The sequence below is a fragment of the Neopsephotus bourkii genome, unplaced genomic scaffold (assembly GCF_033783945.1).
Source record: "Neopsephotus bourkii isolate Nb327-2 ecotype Australia unplaced genomic scaffold, CSIRO-AGI_Nbou_v1 NB_457, whole genome shotgun sequence".
In the NCBI taxonomy this organism is placed as follows: Eukaryota; Metazoa; Chordata; class Aves; order Psittaciformes; family Psittacidae; genus Neopsephotus; species Neopsephotus bourkii.
The window spans coordinates 1,944,340-1,967,731 of record NW_026900959.1 but is presented as its reverse complement, the minus strand read 5'-3'; the positions used below and the strand labels follow the sequence as shown (position 1 = coordinate 1,967,731).

The 23,392-nt window shown below is 53.8% G+C and overlaps 1 protein-coding gene across 4 annotated transcripts in view; it reads right to left on the bottom strand.

Annotated features, from left to right (window-relative positions):
- Positions 1–23,392, bottom strand: part of PEBP4 (phosphatidylethanolamine binding protein 4) — a 68,990-nt gene that overhangs the window by 31,534 nt on the left and 14,064 nt on the right. For all 4 annotated transcript variants that reach the window (XM_061349760.1, XM_061349761.1, XM_061349762.1 and 1 more), the window contains one exon: positions 3,528–3,626. In XM_061349760.1, coding sequence (XP_061205744.1) covers positions 3,528–3,626 — 99 coding nt within the window. The remainder of the gene's footprint in view (positions 1–3,527; positions 3,627–23,392) is intronic.

The window sequence follows — 23,392 nt, the reverse complement described above, 5'->3', positions numbered from 1 at the left end:
TAAGATAGCACCTGTTTCTATGGTGACACTTGCAACCCGGAGCCTGTTTATCAGCCGGCGAGGAGAGACGCGCTGACAAATGCAACCACAGGAGCAGGCGAAGATGCTGGTGGTGCCGGGACCTTTGGGACCAAGCAGGGATGCTCTGGGCCCACAGCACCCACCTGTGCAGGTCCAACACCCAAGGGAATCCCACCGTGCTCTGCAAAGCCATGGGAGCAACCGCACTGCAGGAGATGTTCAGTGCCATGGTGATGGGGTGGGAATAGCTCTACTTCAACCACATCCGACACACTGGGAATCATGGAATGGTTTGGGTTGGAAGGGACCTTAAAGCTCATCCAGTTCCAACCCCTTCCACTGGAGCAGCTTGCTCCAAGCCCCTGTGTCCAACCTGGCCTTGAGCACTGCCAGGGATGGGGCAGCCACAGCTTCTCTGGGCACCCTGTGCCAGCGCCTCAGCACCCTCACAGGGAAGAGCTTCTGCCTAAGAGCTCAGCTCAGTCTCCCCTCGGGCAGGTTCAAGCCATTCCCCTTGGCCTGTCCCTGCAGGCCCTTGTCCCAAGCCCCTCTCCAGGTTCCCTGCAGCCCCTTTAGGCACAGGAGCCGCTCTAAGGTCTCCCCTTATGGAGCCTTCTCTTCTCCAGTCTGAACCATCACCAGTCTCCCCATCCCGCAGTGCCTGGTCCCACTCGGCTCCAGCCTGGCGCCGGGTTCCTCCCGGCTGGCAGAACTGGTTTCCATAACGACTTTCTGTTACAAACATATTTTGATAAAAATAAAGTTAAAGCAGCAAGGCTTTAGTGGAGTACAAATTCGCTGCTCTCCCTCCCCCTTCCTCCTCCCCGAGGAGGGGGAATAAAGACGGAAAGCTTTCCATTTGAAGGGCAGTATTTTCTCCCTTCTTTTCTCTTTCCCCCGCTGAATACAAAATGGAAAGCCTTGTTTACTGGATTGCTCTGTAAACTGGTTCCGACTCTGCCTGGTTACCTGATGCTCTACAGTATATACAGGATAATGTGATAAATTCATTTCCAATTCACTGCATTATCCTTTGAATATTTTAATGACTCATTGAATGGAGTAAAAAAAAAAAAAAGAGAAGTAAAAAAAAAAAAAAGCTATTTCAAATGAACAATTATGCTGCATTAGAGTAAAGGCTGATTATATTTAAACACTGCTTGCATGGATAACGGGACATATCGACCTCCGCCTATAAGAGCTAATTTGGCTCTTATCTCTAAATAATTTTACACTGCAAATTACCATGAAAACCTAAAGGGCTTTAAAAACATTCATCAAAAGATATTATTCCACTTTGTAGCAACATTTTTATTTAAATTATTTTGAATGGGAGTGAAAGCATCTCTCGCGTTTGACAATCGGAGCAGCGGCGGGTAAGGAACGGCGAGCGGCACCCCTGGGATGGGGATGCTCCGTCCCCCAAAACCCACCTGGGCAAGCAAACTGAGAGCCGAAACCTAACCCTGGGGACGTGCCAACGTACTGCAGCACCAAGAATGGGGTTTAGGGCTGCTTCCCTCCAACCTGGGGGACGCCAAAGCCTGGGTGATGCTGGGGTGATGGGATGCTTTCACAGCCCCCAACCATCGCGCCGGCTGCCCCGTCCCTCCTGGAGAAAGGCACTTGCAAGCCCTTCTCTGCACCAAAGCAACAGAAGGTGTCATGTAAAGCCTACACGGTTATTTTAGAGCCAGTGTGCAAATAAGCCTGTCAGCTGAAGCTCCTCGGAGCCAAGACTTCCATATACCCCCCAACGATCTGCATTTCAACGAGACACCATGTGTCTGAGCCCAGGGAGCCGACGGCATCACGGAAGAGATTCGGGAATGATCCGGGGGGGGGATGCTGGGACCCCCTCTCTGCATCCCGGACAGTGAGGATTGACCACAGGGATGGGGCAAGAGGGCTCTGTCCTGGTGCCCTGCGAGGGTGATGCTGGGATTGGGGGTGTCTTAGGGTGCAAAGGCGATTTATATGCATATATGTGTGCGGGTACGTGACAGAGATATATATACACACTATATATATGTGGGATATATATATCATTATCTATATTTTTATATATCATCTCTATATTTAATATACAATAAATGGTAAAAGCATAGAATATCTCAAGTTCAAAGGAACCCATAAGGATCATCAAGTCCTATATATCATGATAGGAAATGTTAGGGGATAGTTGGGGTTGGGGTCAACCCCAGGCCTGCCAGAGACAAGGCACCTGGAGGTGGGAAAGCCCTTCTCCTTCCCCAAAACCCCCTTTTCCCCCTTGTGCATGATCCAGCAAGGAGCTTTCCGACCTTTTATACTTCAAACTCAACCACCCAGATGCCAGGGGGAGAAAAAACCCTTTCCATTTGCACTGGAGAACTGGTTTGAATCCCACATTTCCCTTCTTCAATGATCTTGTACTCAACTAAAAAGCAAGGAAACCCACAAGAACTGGCCATAGCAACTGCCTCCCAAGGACCTGTGTACAGAAAGGAAACCAAGAGCTTGGCTTCTTTGCATTGAGTAAATATTAGAATTAATGAGAGACTTTCAGGACCCTGCTGTTAGCAATGCAGAAGGCTCCTGTGAAGGATTTAAGGGATAAACCCCCCTCAAACCCTGTACACAAATCTCTGCAATTCTCCCCGATGCTTTATGTTTTTCAGCCAATTATGAACTGCATGGGAAGTATTAATATCCAATTTTAATTTGGTTAATATTCCCATTAACAATACAAAGCCTAATGAAGGTATCTGTACAGAAAGCCCTTAGCAGTAATTTCAGAGAATAATAGAGGGGAATGACGAGATATTTCTTGTTAAATGCACGCTGCAAATTAATTGATATCTTAATTAGACTTTAGTACTAAGATTATTCGCTAGATTGATACAGGGCTCGAACACCTCATCTCTTCAATGCTAAGAGCAAGCAGCCAAGGAACACACTGAGCTTCCAAAAGCTTTTGGGAAGCAAAGCAGTGAGATCCGGTCTGTGTGGCCCGCACACACTGGGATGTTAGAACCGGGACGCAGCAGGAATTCAGCCCAAACCCATTTCCCTCTGTTTGCTTCCCCGGCTTGGAAACGCTTTTCTCACCCCCCAGAAATAAATGAAAGGGAAAATCTGGCACCGAGTTCACCAAAACTGCTCTTCTCCACCCCAAAACCAAGAGGTGGCTGAAACGCCAGTGTCTGCAGAGCAAAGCGGTGGTGGGGAGCTTTCAAAGCAGTGTTTTTTCAGCATTTCCTTAGAAGAAGAAGAAGAAGGAGGGAACAAACCCAAGCAGCAATATTTTTGGACCAGTTTTGCTCTATATAGCCTGAGGAAGCACTCCTCTACCTACACGCCGAGCACCATTTACATTTCTCATCCTTTGGGATTTCACCAAGATGCTGCCGTATCGACAGAGCACGCATCCCATGGGAAACCAACCACACACAACGCACCCCAGAGCTTGGGAACGCTGCGAGCTGCTGGGACCCCAACACACGGACCCGGCGGGGGGCACTCACCGGGATGTCGGTGACCAACCAGTGCCTCCAGAAGCGGCTCCTGGGGTTGGCTCTGCTGGGAACGTCGGGGTCCACCAGCATCAGGACGTACTTCTTGCTCTGCAAGAGAGGAGAGAGCTGTGAGCATGGATGTGGGGCTGGGAGCACGCGCCCTGTGAGCAAGGCCCCTTCCAACACAAACCACTCCGTGAGGCTATGGTCAGAAGGCGAGCGATGAACGTGCACCAGGGGAACACAAGGCTCACAAACCCATTCAAGATGACCAAAGCCTCTTCAAACAGAGGAGGACCAGGGCAGGTTTCTGCTACCTCCAAATAAAAGGCACCAAAGAGGACCTCATCCCCTGCCATCCATCCTCTAACCACATCCTATGGGGGCGCAGGGCAGTGACGCACCACAGCACAGGGGACTTCTGCTGAGGGCTGTGATCCCTGGAGAGGGGAATGGGGTATTTTTAGGATTCAAATGCAGCTCCAGCCTTGGGGTGGTGGCTGGGGACAGCCCGGACACCCCAGTCCCCATGGGGGTGGTTGCAAGGAGTTAAGCTCTACCTAACAAACCCCAACCTAACCAGAAGATGCTCCAGGGTTGCTGCAAGAAGGCAAAGCCGCTGCCTCACCATGCACTCAGGTACCTCTCTGGGTGATGGCAACTGGGCAAAGGGAGCAGGACTCACAGATGATGCTGGTTACGACCCCAAAGCCCACCCCAGGTCCCCACTGAGGGTGTCCAGCCCCCAAAGGTGCCACCAGTGCTGCAAGACAAGGTGGATATTCCGGTCCCTTGAGGATGGAGCTGGGTTTGAAGTGACCTCTGGAGGCTGTGGATAGAAAACCTGCTGATCTCAAAGGATTTGGCAGGACCCCAGGCACCAGCTTATCCTGCAAGCACCCAGATTAAGGGCTCTATATCCTAATAAAACCTCCAGGTGCATCTGTCAGCTCGCCAGCGGTGCCATGCACCGCTCCAGCCGGCCCGAGGCTGAGGTTTCATAAAGGGCTGGAGGATTTAGCCATGCAATTCCCACTGAAATTAGCTGGGGCTCTGTGCCTAAATCCCCCTGTCCCTTGTGACACCAGGCAGGGATTTTCACAGCGAGACTGGCGAAAGGGGCTGAGACAACCCCATTGCCTCGTTTCCCAAGCCCTGCTTGAGCAAATGGGGCAATGGAGGGCTGGGGTTTTTCCATAGCTCCATGCCCCCTGCAGCCCCTCCTGCAGCCCCCACCTCCGCGCCACGCACGGGTTTAACCAGAAAACCAGGATTTCAACCCATTTAGCAAACGGTTCGCAACAGCCACCGAGAAAACCCCAACCTCACGCAAGCGCCCTGCCTGGGAGCAGAGCCAGCAGGGAGCTGCTGCCCTGGTGCACCGATTCCCACCTGGATCAGCACTTCATCCCTGGCAGCGCTCAAAGCCAGGTTGGATGGGGCTGGGAGCAACCTGCCCTAATGGAAGGTGCCCGTGGCAAGGTCCCTTCCATCCCAAACCATTCCATGATTTGACTTCAGGGGGGTGATGCACACAGATGTGCTCATGGAAAAGGGGTTGCGATGATGCTACCGCATGAGGACCTCGGAGCAGAGCTGCCCCCTCCCTCCCCATGCTCCTCCCAGCTGCATCCCTGAGCATCCCGGATAAAACCCATCATTATTCCTCGCCGGCGCTTAATGGGAAGGAGGAGGAGGAGGAGGGGGGGGTGGGGGAAGAAGCCCAAACCAACCCCAAATCCCCGCTGGAAGTGTGAAGGAATTTGAGCTCTAACTTTGGGGAGGGTGCGGAGCCGAGCGCGGCGCTTCTGAAGCTCTCGTCTCCGCTCGGGAGCCCAGCTGGTGGGAACAGAACGTGTAGTCATGGGACTGTCATCGTGTGCTGTCCAGGTTAACATGTAGCATTTCTATTACTATTAACAGACTTTCTGCTCCTCACTCCATCTGTTCTTGGAAATAATTGCAGTTGTACAGACCATGCCTTCGCTCCAGGCAGGCTCTGGGGAGAGGGGAGTGCTTTCATGCACGAAAAACGGGGGAAAAAGGGAAAAAAGGGGGGGAAAAAAAGAAGTGTTAAAAAATAACAGCAAACACGAGAATAGAGTGCAAGGGGAGTTAACAGCAGGCTCACAATGCGGGACAGATTGTGGCCTAGAAAGGTGCTGGCGAGGCCAGACCCCCACAGGGATGGGAGCTGGGGTCAGTGCCCCCACACCAGGCTGGGACCAAGGGATTTTCCTCTCTCATCACCTGCAGGCCACCCTAAGAGGCACAATCCTTCCCCTTCCACCTAAAGATAGCAAAGCCCTCCACGACCCGAGCTAATCTCCCGGTGCTTAGGTGCTGTCGCATCCCATGCGAGCAGCCCAGCTGCACCGATCCCACCCCATCAGCCCCAAATCACCCCCAAACCCAGGCAAACCCTCAGACCCACGTCCCCAGATGCAGCTTGGGTGCGTTTGGGCTGGTTTTGCCTTGCAAGCAATGGAGCAGCCCGAGTGCTGGGGGTATTTTAATGCTGAAATCCCTCCTCGACACAGGCTAACAGCATTAGCTGCTGTCAGGGCTCCAAGAGGAGCCAGCCCGGAGTGACACGGGAGCTGCTCAGCTTCACAAGCATGAAGCAGCCCCAGGGAGCTTTGGGAAGGAGGAAAGCGGGTTTAGAGCAGAAAATACGGGCAGCATCTTACATTGCAGGGGGAGAGGGAAGAAAAAGCCATTTTGGGTGAAGACAGCTGAAAATGAGGGGTAGCAAAGCACCCCCAACAACTCGTCACCCTTTCCACACAGTGCATCCCACCAGTGTCACACCGATGGGGCCAGCACTGGGCTCACACATAGGTCACCTTTCCAAGGGTCCCCCCTTCCAAGGGTCCCCGTTCCCTGCTCTCCCAGGCCTTTCACAACCAACCTTTAACCTTCCCCACGAGCTGCTGCCTTCCCCATGGGGTCAGTGCTGCAGCTGGATCCATTGCTCCCCCCCCAGCTTTGCACCCCACATCGCTGGGCTCAGGCACCCTGCCCTGCTTCAACACCCGAAACGGAGCCAAAGCGGCAGAGCCGGTGGCAGATGACAGCGCGTCGTGTTTTCCCTGCTAATTGTTTCTAGAGGGAAGCAGCCGTGCTCGATCCCATTATTCCTGCAGGAAGAAGCAGCTATTCCAATTAGGCACAGGTTTAGGAAGCTAGCTCCGAGCAGGCAGGGACTTTGCAGGAGAGGGATTTGTGCGCTGAGGATACACACACAGCTCCATCGATCCCGCCGAGCGGGGCTGCACAGGAATTAAAGACTTATCCAAATGAAAGCAAATAGGGTGTTAAGCGACACACATGTAGAGCAAGTGGTTTCCTTGGAAACCAGCACACATGGAAGCAGCACACATGCAGAGCCCCAGCGTTTTCGGCAGCGCCGGGGCAGCCGTGGGGCTGTGTCCTACCGGGAATGCCCACACTTGGCTGTGGATGGAGCCGGAGCAAAGCCCCATCCCGTTGGCATGCCTGCTGCAGGGCATGGAGGAGCTCTGTGTGCAATGCACTTCCTCCTGGTGGTGAAGGGAAGCCGGATAGTGCCCGGCTTTGCTGGCCCCACTCGCCTTAGGAATTCAATCCCAGAACTAAGGAAAACTGCCAAAGCCCCAGCAAGGCCCCAGCCTGGCGCGGGCTTCCCAGCACAGGATAGAAATGGGTTTGATTGGTTTTGGGAAGTCCATTGGATCCTCCCCAGCTTGTCCATCCCTTAGAACTGCTCCTCGCTTCTCCCCGGAGCAAGCACTGTTACACTGCTCACAGCACAGCATCCCCTCACCAAGGGAATAAGTGAGGTTTCCAGCTGACCTAATGCCATCCACATCCTTTACAGCTGCTAAGGGATGTGCCAAGAGAAGAAGCTGTGGCTGCCCCATCCCTGGCAGTGCTCAAGGGCAGGGTGGACACAGGGGCTTGGAGCAAGCTGCTCCAGCGGAAGGTGCCCCTGCCCATGGCAGGGGTTGGAAGAGGAGGAGCTTTAAGCTCCCTTCTGACCCAAACCATTCCATGAATCTATAAGCTAGGAGCTGCTGCAGAAGCAAACCACAGCATCAACAGATCAAGACGGTATCAGAGCCTGGAGTCCCTCTGCCTCCCCTGGCCCCAGAGCTCTTCATTGCACTAGGCCATAGCATCTCACTGCAATCAGGCTGACTGATGGCACGAGACGATATGGACCAAGGTCGGCCAGGCCCTTTGGTGCAGAGATGGGATGTGGCAACGCATCCCGAGCATCTAAACACACCCAAAGCAACCTGCTGGAGTGGGGCAGGAGCTCCTGGATGGGCCCAGCATCCTGGGAAGCATCCTCCTGGCTCCCCGGGGTGACGGCTCGAGGGTCCATCCCGCACCCCTGCGGTGTGAGAGTCAAGGCAGTGCTGCTCCTCGGGCGAGGTGGAAGCGCTGCGAGCACCAGCTGAGAGCTCAGAGTCAATCTGGGCTCTTTTCTTGGCGTGTCCCCAGTACCCAAAAGTTTCTATAACGGGCGCATCGTTAGCAATTCTGCTGCTGACGCTCCGCCAAGGAGAGCTTCTAGCTCCTTCCTCGGTGGCTAGCAGCAGGCAGGGAACTGTTTGCAGCCGGGTCCGTTCTCGTGCCTTTGGGAGGCTGCTGCTGAGCACAGCAGGGCTTCACCTGCCTGTTTTAAACCAGCGCCTCGCCTCCTGCTCCCCTCGCAAACAGACAGGTCAGCACTATCAACCCTGCTCCGCAGGACTTGCCCAAGGGGACAAGCAGCACTTCCCTGCTCCATCCCCATCCCTGTGCTGCCAAAGGGAACTTCATTGACTTGCCAGCACTCTGCAGCTCTCCCCATCCCTTGGCTCTCCCCCGGGGCTCGCTGCAGCGAAGCCGGCCAAATATTTATGCAGGCTAATGTTCTAATGAGAACGGATTAAGCCCGGGTTGTTAAAGCGAGCGCGTTAAGGGGCTGCTCCCAGATGAAGGCCTTGGAATGCTTTGAGGAATGGTTTGTTTGCTGTGAAAGGACAAGAGTTTGTTTTCTCCCTCAGCAGAATAAACCAGCTCCTCGCAAGAGAACTGCAACGGATGCATTACACACTTCATGCAATCCAGTGGGAAAGTGGGATAAACCTTTCCCAGGGGTCCATGATGCTGTAAACAGAGCTTTGCAAGAGGCTCTGCATCACTTTTGGGGAGAGAGAAGAGCAACAGGTTCCTTGCTCAGAGGCCCCACTGCGGATCACACCCTGGGGCTCCCATAATTGAGGTCCATCTACATCATCACCATCATGATCACCATCATGATCACCATCATCATCATCATCATCATCATCATCATCATCATCATCATCACCTGCAAACTGAGCACCACACACCAGGGGATTGGGGTGGCACATTCCAGCCCCACCACTGCCCATCTTCCAGCCAGATAAACTTAGAAAACAAAAGAGAAATCAGCAAAAGGAGAACTAATGCCCCAAATCCCTTCCAAGCTGTTGCTTCAACCCCCCCCCACCCCTTCCATCCCAGAAGCTATTTATTGCCATTTGGACACACGGTTTCGGGGACAAGCTAATGAGTGCTTGTCCCTGGGCTGGGGATGCGGGGCCGGCAGCGCTGCTCCGCAGGCAGGGAACAGGGATGGACTCGAGGGAAGTGAGGAGGAGGAGGCGGCGGCGAGCGGCCGCGGTGGCAGAGCGCAGCCTTCCAAGCCAATTACTGTCACACGGGGGGACACATGGAGTGGTGACATCTGACATTTCCTACACAATATTTTGATGCAGGATGGCACCTCCGTCACAAATTATTTTCAAATCTTGGCTGGGGCTTTGGGTGGGATTTTTTCCATTTTATTATTTTTTTTTCGGGGGGGGAGGGGAAAAAGGGGAAAAAATTCCAAAGTAAATGCCCAACAGGATGGAAATGGGCAAAGAAAAGGGTCATTGGCCCCCCACTGATTGGGTGCAGCAACCAGTACCACCAAGGGTAAATGCACCCCAAACCTGCCAGGTTTTGCTTTGGGGCATCACTTCTGGAAGAGCTCATTCACCCACACTGCCCCTGGGGACCCTCGAAGGGGTTGGTACCACTTCCTCCCATCCATGCAAGGGTAGGAGCGGCCGTGGCCGCTGTCCCGGCCTGGGAGCACAAAGGCTGAGCCCATTCCCGGCACAGCAGGGGTTACCAGCACTGGGAATTGCTGAACCCTGCGCTCCCAGACACCTCGGGAAAGCTGAAATGACTTTAAATGCCTAAACATTTTAAAACAAACCCGGCACAATTCCGCTCCCAACTCCTCGCTGCTGCTCCCTCCTCACTCTCTCTCTCCCATTTTTACGGCTTCCAGAGCTGTTTTACGCCTCATTACCTGCACACTGTGAGTGATGTCTGTCGGTCCTAGAGCTGTAAATACCTTAAATCATGCTTCATTAAGAATATCTATGGTGCTATTAAAGAGCTATAATAGACAACGAGTTAACAGATGATTAAATATGAACTCCATTTGTGTCAGTCACCAGCGTGCAGGAAGAGGCTTTAAGTTTTTTAAACTCACTCTCATTATCTGGGGAAGTGGGGCTGCAGCTGGCAGGGATGGAGGGGGATGGAGGGATGCTTGCACAGGGATGAAGGGATGTTCACACAGGGATGGAGGGATGCTCACACAGGGATGAAGGGATGTTTGCACAGGGATGAAGGGATGCTCGCATGGGGATAGAGGGATGCTCGCAAAGGGATGGAGAGACGCTTGCACTGGTATGGGATGCAGCGACGCTCCTGTATCCAGGACGACACAGGAGGGACCAGCTCCTTTGCTTTGTAAGTCCAAGCTGATGATCCTGGCAGCCCTTTACTCAGCTGTTCCCACCCATAGAGACAAATAGCACCCAGAGACACATGCAACAGATTGAGCTTTAGGGTCTAGTAGCCAGAGATTGAAAAGAAAAGAGAATAAAGGAGGAGGACAACAAGGAGATATCAGGCTGCTTTGGATGGGACGGGATGGGTATCCGGGAGGAAGGGCAGAAGGGCCAGGGAGATAGATGGGTACCCAAGAGGAAGGGCTGGAGGCCGGCAGGATGGATGGCAATGCAACAGCAGACTGAGCATTGCTGTCTCTGTGTTAAATCAGAGCTCAGAGCCAATGAATTGCCAAAGCACAAATTAACTAATAATTAATACTATTAGAATCCCGTGAGCACACTGAAACCCTGGGAAATGAAATGATGAGTTGTCCTGTTTTCTGGATTCGATCTTAATCTATAAATATAGACAAGGGTTTCACAGGCAGCTTCAGCAGAAGTGGATTATCCCCCTGCTCCAATCTCACCTTCGTGCCACGACTCAGGAGGATTCCAAAACCCCACCACCACACCAGCCGCAGGGAAAGGGGAAGGAGGTGGGAGGCCTTGAGGACCAGGACAGACCCTGGCTGTGGGAATGCCAAGGGACCTGATAATTCCCCTCTTTAGCAAGGCGGCCATTGTCACAGCACATGTTCCCATGGGCTTTGTAAGGATGAAACGGGGCTCACTGGGGATGAGCTCCTCGCCATCCCCTCTCCCATCTCTCCCTTCACCAGGATGCAGACATGGACCCGGCTGATGTGGGGAACTGCCAGGCTCTGCCCCAAGCCCTGCTCTGTGCTCCTCTTAGGAATGATGCTCATCCCTATGCAGAGAGGGAGACACAGGATAATGCTGAGCAGGTCCAACACCCCTCCATGGCCACCAGACCACACCACTACCTCTGTTTCCCTAACTCTAAACAGCAAATCCCTGGCTTGACCCCCTGTAGGAACAACAGCAGAATAAGCTCCTATTCCTACGAGTGCCCGGCGCTCCGCAGCATCCCGATTTATCATTCCTGACTCCCTCCACCCCTCCTCGCTGCCAGCCACGACCCTGCTCACCGCCCGGCCGCAGGGACCCATGGCCACCCCCGGGGCCATGCAGGGGTGCAGGGGGCCGCAGCGTGGGACGGTGACACGCTGCTCCCCAGGGACCGCGCTGGAGGGGATGGTAATTGAATCTCAGCGCTCAGACCCGGCGCTGTGATTGAGTTCACTGGAAATGCCATTTCCGCATTGTCCAAACTCTTCAGTGCCCCGAGCTCCTTATCATCTGCTGCTGGTCCCCTCTGCTCCTTCGCTCCGACCTCGCTTCCCCTCCGACAGCAGGGTCAGGCTGCAGCGGCCCCCAGGGTCACCAAAGGAAATTAATCCTGGAGTCCCTTGGGAAGCGGGACAGCGCCTCCAGCGCAGAGATGGGGAGGGATGGAGAGCTCTGCTCCCTCTTTAGGATGAAATCAAAGCATTTCAGGAGTGGCGGGAGCTGCTCTGCCCATCGCCAGCACACCCACCGCATCCATCTACACAATTCACCCCCGGCAGCTTGAATTCGCTTGCTCCCGAGTTCCAAGCATCCAAAAGTGCAGCCAGGGCCTTTCCTTTCCCAGCCCTGATGCACCACCACCACCTGTTGATCTGCACCCAGAAACTGCTTTGGCAGAAGGACCAAGCACTAACCCTGCCTGCGACGCAAACCGCTCTTGCCAGGAACAGGAGGGAAAAGATGCTCAGCTCAGAACTTCCCTCCCTAGTCAAATATTTAATAATAAACTCAGAGGAGAAGCCAACTGTCTCCCTTGGATGTGGTTTTCACTTGGAAGTCAATGGGATTTGTATTCCCATCCAAAGTTTCTCTCTTGTTTTTAATGCTAATGCGCGTTTTGTTCTAATCCAGCCATCTTGTCACGTTAAATACAACACAGATCCCATGGACGCGGCCCACCCAGGGGTGACGAGCACCCCTCTGCAGCACACACCAGCCACCCTCTCCCGAGGCCCCCATCACTTTGTTAATCGATACCCGTCCAGAGCTTTAAATAACATTTTAAATACCCCAAGTGCCAGAATGTCCACGTTAATGTGTTAATTTCCACGCTGCCTTGTTGCTTTGAAATCCCGGGAAAATGGGAAGCTTAAATGAGTCCTATGAAAAGGAACAGTGCATCATTAACACAGCCAGATCCGTATCACAGACTGCAGCAATTACCATCCAGTGAAACACTGCAAGCTGTGAAGAGCTTTCATTACCAGGGGCTTTACAGGTCATTCACCTCTGGCCAATCTTACGCTAAAACAAGCATTTTCTGCACCACAGATTCCAGCTTCATTTAAATCCGTAATTGCTTTGATTTCGGTACATATGGAGCACGGGGACTTCATGACTAAGAAATCTATTAGTCAATAAGTTTGCTACTTTTATGGACCTTTAGTCATCTTGCCTCAATTTCTTCCCAGGTCGGCTGATGGATGGAGATGCTGATTTCCACTGCAGGTGCGATCAGCCCCAGCTCCCCTTCACTGCAATTACATCCCCGGGTCACCAAGGGGGAATTCAATCAGGGAGCTGGCCCATGGGATGCTGCTTCTGCCTCAGGAGCACAATTCCCTGCTGCCAACAGCCCTTCTCCAACCTATAACGACCAATTGATGGGTTTCATTATTTCAGGCTGTGCAGAAGGGGTTTGGGGCAGGGATGCTCGAGTGTGAATCAGGCATGATCCCTCCATCCCTGTTTTCCCCATTCCTGTATCCTCCCCAGAGCACTTTGTGGACAAAACAAACCTGATTTTTATGGCTTCCTTTTGAATCCATGTGTCTTGAAATCAGCGTATTCATTGTGCATCTCTCAGAAACCTCCCCAGCTTAAGAGCTGTGATTTACACCTTTGTATAAAACCCCAGGTGAGTTGCTATCATGGGGTTACCGATCCTTCCACGGGCGCCGGCGGCACCGGGAGACAATAGTCTATTCTCCTCCGTGCGGGTTCCCGTATCCAAGTGCCTTCCAGGAGTGCATTAAACGATGCGATTAACATCTGTCACATGTGGTTCAGTCTCTCTTTCCGTCTCTCCTGGGGGAAGCAGCCACACGTGCCAGGGAAGGGTTTGTTTTGGTGCCTTCATCCGCTCTTTCCCGAAGCACATAGGACATAGAGGGAAAAGCATCTCCATGGTAAAGCGCCCCTTTGTGTGCTGGATGGAGCAGGGCCCGGTGGGGTTGGCATCTTGCAGCCAAACCCCTGTTATCTGGGGTTATAACCGGTCCTGGGGTGAAAGAGGGCCTTGGGGAAGATGCTTGATGGAGGATCCCGCAGCATCAGTGCTAAGCAAACCCTCAGCTCATGGGGCTGAATTCCCACAGCAGGATGAGCCCAAAAGGCTGAACCCTCCCTTAAATGAAGCACAGTTCCTGCACATCCCCATTTGTGGCATGGCAAGAGCGCAGCCCGGCAGCTTTAAGCATCCCCCTCATTCCTTACTGGTCCAAAACCAAGCCTGAATCCCACCATGATGCAGATGCAAGGGTGCTGCCTCTGTTCCCCATCCCACCAGCACCCAGAGCACCCAACCCTGCCTATCTGCAGCACTGGGCAGTGACGATGTGAGCGATGTTCCAGCATTCAGGAATCTGGGAAGGAGAGAGGAAAATCAACACCCTGCCCATCACCACCATGGCGGGGCCAAGCCCTGCTGTGGACTTTTGGATTGGGGGTAGGATGAAGCAGGATGGTTGGGTCCTGTTGCACCTCCGGACAGGCAGGAGGATGGGATGCTGCTCCCACAGCCGGGATCCTCTCTTAATTGATTTCTCATGGTTTATTGGCTCCGTGCTTTAATTGCAATACAAATGTTTGCTGATGCAATTATGGTGCATATGTGATAAAGCTGTTAGAGGATGTCACTGGGTCGTATTTCTTCAGTCGCTTGAGGGTGTATGAGGAGCTGTGCTTCCTGCACAGATTCCTGGCGATAACACGCAATTCCAAGGTGGGTTTCTTTGTGGCAGAGGGTTTTTTTTTTTGGTTCTATATGTTAAAAGCAGAGAAAAATTGCCTTACAGCGGCTCATCTGGGGGTGAAATAATCCACTCAACATTCAGATTATCAGCTAATGCGCATTTGCATTAGAATAGGCTGGAAGAGCTCCTGGGATAGAGCAAGATCCCTCTGGATCAGCCACTGCCCTTGCACAAAACAGCAACGGATCCTTGCCCTGAACATAAAACCGCTCATGGATGAGCATTCCTTGGGAAGGGGACTCTGCTATGGGATTTCAGCATAAAATGTTTAAACTGGGGGGGGAGGAAGAGAATTGTCCAGAATTGGCCCAGAATTGAGCCATGGTGCCAAATCCCAGAGCAATCCCAAGGCCTTGGATGTGCCCCACACAAGGATGCTGACGCTGAGCCCATGGCATCAATGGAAGATCAGCAACATCCCTTCAGTCCGTGTCCATGCCCACCTTCAAACCACCAGCACATTCGGGAGCCTGCATCCCAGGTGAAAACCCATTGCCCTGCATGGAGCTGTAGCAGCTGACATGGCAAAGGTCAAATCCTGCCTAGGGAATAGCTGGGAATGGCACCAGGAGCATCAGCAGCCCCTGATGCTGCACCTTCCCCATGGGAGCCGTCAGGATGAAGCTGTGGCCGTGGCAGCTTCCTTGGAGCCTCTCACAAATGGGCTGGTTCCCAAAGGCAACCAAGCCAAATGAGTGAGGATGTGACTGGGTTTGGGGTCGGACCTGACTCCTCTTCCCATGCCCAGCACAGAGCTGGGAGCGGGATGAGAAGGGGATGCCGAGAGAGCACGAGGCGCGCACCAAAAGAGCAACCCTGTCCTTGTCACCATGAATCAGGCACATGTGAGACAGGCGGAAAGCGCTCGGCCCCTCCGGGAAGGGAAGAGGATTCACCCTGCACTTCCAAGCCCCATGGATATGGCCTTCCCGGGATGCGCTGTGCACGGAGCAGCTCTGCAGACACATCCTCACTGCTCTCCTCTTCGCTTTCCCATTGAAAAAGCCATAAATAGGATTGATTTTTATGGTTTTAACCCCTTTTCCTTTGCCCAAGCTGGAAAATAACCCCGCTTCCAGCAAGGAGATGGACCAGAGACATCACCAACCAGCAGCGGCTGGGAAAGAAGGGTCTGCACCCCAAAAATGCACATTGCTGGTGCAGGCAGCTGCTTAAAACATCGAGCATGGGGGTCCCAGACCAAGCAACAGGGTCTTGGTACCTCTTGGCTTCAGAAACCCCAGCCCGTATAGCAGCACATATAGATACAACCCTATAGCCTGTATGAAACATCAGTGAAGGGGTACCTGGGAGCCCCTCTCACTCATCAGCAGCGTCTGGGGGAACCAGGAACCTTCGGAAGCATTGAGAGAGCCCTATTTGAGAGCAGCAATTTCATCCCAAACCCTTAACGCCGAAATAAAGCTCGAAACAATCCTGAACCAACCCCTCGAGCCCAAACAGCAGCAAGATTTGGGAGCCAGTCCAAGCTCTGCAGCTTAGGCCCATCTCCAAATATCTCCCAACAAGTTTATTTATGGAAAATAAAATCAGTCCAAGATGTTCACAGCTCAGGAATATTTAATGCTATTTGGTGAGAAAGTATTTCCAGCAAGGAGGGAAGTACACGGCTCCCTGCATCGCACCGGGGAGGATGCTGGCACCGACCCACACCAGTCACCCTGGGAGCTCGGAACTGGTCCGACTGGATCAAACCCCTCCCTGATTGAATTCATACCCATCCTGCTTAATGAACTGGGGCTGGAGGCACAGCACTGGGCTGTCTGCTAAGGTGAGCTGTGGGAAGAGCCAAGTGCCAAAGCAGCTCTGATGGGGAGCATCACCCCACCGCAGCACCCATTGTCTGGCTCTCAGAGATGCCTCAGGGACCCAACCCGATCTATCCCATCACACCTGGGGTGGGAAGCACAATTTCCCTGGCTGGGAAGAGGAGGAAGCAGTGGAAGAGTGAGGGATAATGCAGATGATGCTCAGACACAGAAGTAACCCCAACCCCGTGCTGCACCGTGGTCCCTCTGCCTGCTGATACCCCTGGAGCCACGGAGGTCACAGCACGGACACGGAGCTGTCTGCTGGGACAGCCCTGAGTCAAGGGCAGGCCAGACGCAGCGGTGATGGGAGTCACTTTAATAGACACCTGCCACCTGATGGGGAGCGCTAATGCGTCCCCCTGCTCCCCCTGGACATGGATGAGCATCGGAGCATCCTCAGCCCGGCGGGGTGGCCGCATCCCTGCTGTCACCTTGGCAAGGAGAAGGGGGGGGACACAAAACCACCGTGGAGTGGGGGAGAGCGCCGGGGCAAGGCCTGGCTTTTACAAACAGCTCTAATATCCCTGGAAGACGCCTCGGAGTCATGCTCCGGGTTGGAAATGTCTCCCATTATAATTATGAGTCATTGGTGACTCAGTGACATTTCTGAAATGAAAAAGCAAGCGGCTGGCCCAGCCCTTGGCTGCCCCGCTCGGCGGCCACACGAGAGCCACACAACTGGGGTTTAATGCTCCTTCCCAGGCCAACGGCCCCCCCAAACCCATCACCCCTAACCACAGCTGTGCATCCGCTCGGGAACAGGCCCCCGGGATGGAGGGGTTTGCACTCACACCCTCAGCTTTTCTGTTTTCCATGTGGGAAAAGCTGGGATCTGAGCTCAGCTTTGCCCAGGGATGTCAGGAGCAGGGCAGGATTTCCTGGAACGCTGCATTTAGATGCAAACCCATTGCAATGAATAAAAGCAACCTGTTGGGGACCTAGAACAGCCCAGGACCAATGCAGCAGCACAGCCCTTGCCAAGGCTTGGTCCAGACCTGGGGCCATGACATTGCTGCAAGCATCTGTATGAAAAAGGGGGTCCAGGGACAGGCACCGGTGCATGGTCCCCAGGCACAGGCCATAAGGCACATTTTCATTAAGGCAGCCCTACCCTCCTGGCTCAGTTTCCTTCTGGGAACAGCCAAATCCAGGGCAGGAAACACTCTAAACCGATCACCCTCAATGGCACAATTATTTCCACCCCCCCTCCATGGTCCCTTTATAGCCCGAGGGCTCCGTTATTAAAGCACTAGATTTTAGAGAGCTGCACTCGCAAAAGACACGGGGCAGGGATGCTCAGAGGCTGGGATGATTGGAGGCAGGGATGCTCAGAAGCAGGGATGCTCAGAAGCAGGGGTGCTTGTAGGCCAGGATGCTCAGAGGCCAAGATGCTGAGGATGCTCAGAGGTTAGGATGATTGGAAGCCAGGATGCTCAGAGGTTAGGATGATTGGAAGCCAGGATGCTCAGAGGTTAGGATGATTGGAAGCCAGGATGCTCAGAGGCCGGGATGCTGCAGGTACCAGACACAACGTTCCACATTCACAAATCCCAACAGCTCCACGCAGAAGCCTGGCAAAGCTGCAGCAGGGCAGGGTCCAGCACCAAAACCGACCCAGTCCCTGGGGCTGGAAGCTTTGGGATGCTGCAGGAGCCCCTGTGCGCATCCCTGCACCGTGCACAGCGGGTGAACGCCGGCTCGGCATCGCGCAGCATGGAACGCGCCGGCAGCGCCAGGACACATCAGAGCAGAAATAGAGCCGGAGCCGGCGTCCCCCCGCCACCCCCTTTTTACTATTATGTCTGAGAAGAGACGTCTCTCCTGGGTTTTTTCCCTTCCCTGTACGATGATTTAATCGCTTGGTGATGAGGGCTGCCTGGCTGGGATACAACTGAGCTCTGGGCATCGCCAAAAGAGATGGGGGATATAAAAAGAGGAGGAAGCATCAGCAGCAGCGACGCTGATTGACAGGGAATGAAATGAAGCGGCCAAATTTCATTGGCGTGGTTTGAAATCCCAGGACGATGCGGAGAGCTGATGGCTCCTTTCCTAGGGTTTTGCCAGAGCTAGCGTTTGCCTTTCATCCTCATTTAATTCACTGTTTGGAGGCTGCCACAGGGGTTTTGTGTGTGTGTGTTTGTGGTGGTATCTTAACTGCACGTTTCTACGTACCAGTGTGTGTGTGCAAAGGAGATGGGCACGAGGGAGGCAAAAGCCATTTGCCCACCACCTCGGCCACAAGCCCTTCCTTGTGGCCTCAGGCCTTTGCTGAGAACAGCCCTTAAGTGCCTGTGCCATTTATACCCTGATAATGAAAATTACCCAGATAATGAAAAGACTCAAAAGGCTGAGCTTTGATAAAGGTATTTCCTGGGATAATGGCATTCATTGGAGGGCTGCATGGTTTGGGCAGGGGGGCCATAGGAGTCTCCCTCCCTTATCCACCTTCAGGCATTCCTCTCCCAATTACAGGCTCTTTGCTGGGCAAACCAAGTGTGTGAAGACCACGGTCATTGGAGGGCATGGAGCGACTTCGCACACGATGCTCTCTAGGAGTATCTCCCTGGGCTCATTGCGCAGGCAGCAAGTGGCACCTGCAGTGACATTCCAGCAAGAGAAGGTTCCCAAAGCACTGTTTTCCAAGCCTCCCTTCCCTTTCCAATGGGGAAAGGTGCCAGGTTGGCAGGGCTCTGGTATCCCCTCTGCTGGCAGCTGAGCCCGGGCTGGCTCATCCCGTGGATGGTCCAGGAGAGGCTGGAGCATCACTCCAGCAAGCCCAGAGGTGGCCGGGAGCAGGCAGCAACCCCAGCCAAACCCATCTGCTTCCCGCATGCCAAGAGCCCTGCTTCTCCTTGCGGCTGCATTCCCACCCAAATTCCCAGGCTTTTCACTCCAGCTGGAAGAAATCTGGCAAATCCATCGAGGGAGCTCTCCCGGAGGGATGGGATCAAACCCAGCAGCTGCGGAGCTGCAAAGCCCTGAGCAGCACCCAAATCCGGACCCATGGCGCGTGCCCCCCGCTCCCACCCTGCCTCATCACCCCCAAAGAGCAGCTGGGTCCATGCAATGGGGCAGGGATGACGACAGCATTGGTACAGACAAGCTCTGCTTTTGCAGACCTGGTGGGTGCGATGCTGCTGTGTGCTTGGGCTGGGGGGGCAGCACTTTGGGGGCTGCAGCATCGCAGTGGGGCTCAGCATCCCTGCTGCCTCCCACTCTCCCAATATTTGTTTAATGAGGGAATTCCTGTCACACCTACATGGGAAGCACGGCAGCCTGAGCATCCTTAAACGTGGGAAAACCTCTGAAGACAGCTACAAGCCCATCAGTGCACCCACACCAGGCCTGGTGCAAGGGTGACGGCTGCTTGCAGCGGTGCAAGGGTGCTGCTTTCCTGCATGAAGAGCTGTTGTCCCCAAGCGTGCCCCGTGTCCCCTGATGCCACCCTGGTACCCATCACCCCCGCGGCCACCCCTGCTTTGAGCCCCGAGCCGCAGCACGCGACGCAGCCGCTTTGATCCCCTGCTTAATCCTCCCCTCCCATGAGTGCCTGATCAGGCTCCGATCCTCCTCGTGGAGATGCTGAGATCAAATGATCGCTTAAGAGACAGGCAGGGGAACATGAAAGGGAGAAGTGCTGTGTAAGGATCTCAACCCTGGTGAGGAGCGAAGGAAGCAGCGGAGCCGCGAGCCGAGAGCTCCCTCTGCTCCCAACCCTCCATGGCCACAAGCGCATCCATCGCACCGGGACCTGCCAGCCATGGACATCCCTCCAAACTCATTGTGCCCCAGGGGGGAAGGGACCCCGGGCACAGGGAAGGGTTTACAGTGCCAAATGAGGGTGAAATGATCACAAAAAGCCCTTGAGCTAGCTGGGGCCTTGTGGTACCCCCAATATGCATCGGTCCCCACAGCAAGGGAGCACCCCTGGATGCAAACTAATCCTGCATAGCATAGAATATCTGATTGATTATTTGATGACAGGCAGCCCAAGGGAAACAGCAGCACTTCAACCATCACACAACAAGGAAAAGGGGGAAAAGGAAGGAGTTGGGATTGCCAGCACTGAAACCATCACTTGGGATGAGAAATCAACACACGTCAGGCCAGAAAGAGGGACTGGGGGGAAGGAGCGCTCCGGTACCCCACATACAGGGAGAAAGCAGAAAATTATTTCAATTACAATGAAAATGTATTTGATGAGAAAAACGTGGATTCTGCTTTGATGCTCGATGCCAAGAAAAGCAATATCCAGGACTATAACACCCCATCTCCACGCGAGGCGAATGAGTTATTAAAGCAGAAGATGAATGGCTCGCAGCACAGCTAACTGCGCCGGTTAAGAGAAAAATAGTTATAAACTTACTCCTTGCCCCAAAACACATTCCTCCCCCTCATCCCCGGGCCCGTCTCTCCCCTCTGGAGCAGCTCAATGCAGTGCCTCGTTTCTATGGCTTAGAAAGATTCAGAAGGGGGGGATTTTGATAGGAGCAGAAAAGGTGAATTTAGAGGGTGGGTTTTTAACTCCTCTCCTTCCTCCACATTGGAATCAAACACAGATACAGGAGGAACAAAAATAACCCACTCGTTCCATTGTGGGGAAGTAGTGGGGATGGAAATGAAGGTGCATTCTTATGTATAGCAGTGCACCCGGCAGCCCCGTGGCAGGGCGACTCTGTTCTGCATGAATAAATATGGGTAAAGACGTAAAGAACGCCAATCTGATAAGGGGAAGAGTGGTTCTCAGGGGCTGGGAGCAACTGCAAGGCACCAGCTTTAATTCTTCTTCTTCCATATGTATAGAAAGCATCATTGAGATGATAATGCAGGGGGATACGGAGCCTTTTCGGAGTGACAGATGTAACCCCCTGCCTCAGATACTAAGGCTGAATGTGCAAACCCACTGGTGACAGTGGCAAAGAGAGGCTTTGCTCACCCCCCGGAGCCGCAGGGTCAAGCCACCCGCTCCACGAAGGATGGAGGCGCTGCACATCCCCTCCTCAAGTCCAGCACTGAGTCTTATCCGCCAGCAAAGTCCCTTTTCCCCCAAGACCCCATGGAAGGGAGGTGCTGGAAGTTGCCTGATGCTGAGTTTCAAACACGCTGTGGGTGCGTGTGCCGACCTCTGGAGCATCCCCATCCCCTGCAGAGAGGCAGCGGCACGCACCGCACCGCGCCGCCTCCTCTCCCCGCAGCCCATCGCAGCAGATGGATTTTCCCAGCACCACGGACTTTTCCCACTCTTTTCCCTCCGGATATCCAAGATATCCCCCAAAAAGGCTCTTCCAGCCCCCCCCAGCACCGAGGGGCTGCCTGATTCCCCGTTACACAACCCTGCTCGGGAGATCCTACGTGGGCAGACGTGGGTTTTCCTCTGAATTGACAACAGCTCTCGCTGCAGCTCAGCAGAACATGAGCAGCTTACATAAACAGCGAGCAGAGTTACCCTGCGTGGGGGCTGCACGCAGCCACCCGGCCCTGGGGAGGGGGGGAACACAGAGATTATCCTTTTTCCCTATAAAACAACCCAAACCCTTGTGGTGGTGGTGATGGAAGGGGGGGGGGTGATGAGAAAAAAGGCAGCGAGAGAGAAATGACTCAAGTGTTTTGTAACTTGTCACATTCGAAGCTGCAATTTGGAGGCAGGAAGGAGGGATCCAAAATAGTCGCCCCAGCCCCGGCTTGTATAACAGAGATTCCTCATCTCCTCCCCTCCGCCGGGAAAAGGGGGGACATTTCTGCCGCAGATTGGCAGCTGGGAAGAGGCAGGAGAGCTCGGGGTTGGTACCGCGCAGGAAGGAGCCCCCAAATTAGGAAGAATTACTCATCCATGGAAAAGGCTCCGGTGCTGGCGGGGAGGCACCGGGGAAGAGGCTGCAGGGGAGGGAAGGCTCCCGGGAATGACTTCTATGGATGCTCTGAGCGCGGCGGTGACGCTGAGCGCCCTGGGATGCCGCTCTGAGCAGGAGGTGATGCTTGGGAAGCACGGGAGGAGTGGGAGAGCAGGACAGAGCGGCTTTCCCTGCCGGAAAGGGACCCAGCGAGGGCTGCACCTTGGTGGGAAGGGCATCAATAACCTCTGCTGCCAAAACTGAGCTCAGAACTGGCTCAAGCCCTCCTAGAGAAGGCACAGAAGATGCTCGGATATTCCCCTGGGAGGGCTCCAGCAGGGCCAATGGGTGCTTTATGGGTAAATTCCCACACAACGCTTCCCTCCTTGCCCTCCCGCACCAAAGCCAGCAGCACCCATCACCTCCCAGGTTTTAAATCCACATCCTCAGCAACTCATCCCATCCTAATGAGAACCACAAGAGACCGGTTGCACTCAGGCCCCTCTGCAGAGAGCAAAGGGTGATGGAGCAGAGACCCCCTAATGCACCCAGCATACAGCCAGGTCTTGTCCTGGAGCCTTTCCCAGTCCCAACAAGGCCTGAAGCTGGAGCTGTGGGTCAGGAATATGATGGAATTGCAGTGTCCTTCTCCAAGTGGGTTCACAAGGTGCAGCAACAGCAGGGAGGCAAGAGGGATGTTTTCCCTTCTGGGTACCAACCCACTATGGAGCCAGCATCAGAAGCACATAGAGAAGCCAGAGAGGATGCAGGGGAAGCTGTGCCCAGCTCACCCCAAATTCAAACCTGTTTTCAGACCCCACAGACCCATTTTCAATGCACAAGTGCCAGGAGCACTCAGGGGAGCTGCCTCCTGCTATAAACCCTCCTGTGCACCCAAACCATAGCTAATGCCTTTTGAAAGGGCCAAGGCAGGTCCTGGGGATGGCAGGAGATGCAGTAAGTGTGACACCTCCCCTCGGGGCTCATTGATCTGCCATCGACCACAGTGTGGAACCTGACTTTGAAAGCCCAGATGGGCTTTGGCATGTGGGTTTGTGGGGGCAGCACTTCCTAAGGGTCTCCTCAACAATGAAATGGGAGCTTAAATGAGGGAGGAGATGAGCTTTAGAGCCTTTTCTCTAGTGTCACCCCAGCTAAAGCTCTGAAGTGCCCAACGCCCACACTGGCACATGGAGCATCCCAAAATTAGGGTGGGGAAAAACAGATTTAGGTTCTTTTTTCAATAGATTCCTCTGTCTCCAATGAAGTTTGCTTTGCAATTCCTAAAAATCCCTATTTCTTCACAATAGACTTGCCTAAATCACTACCACGGATTACCAGGCTCAAACCAAAGTGATT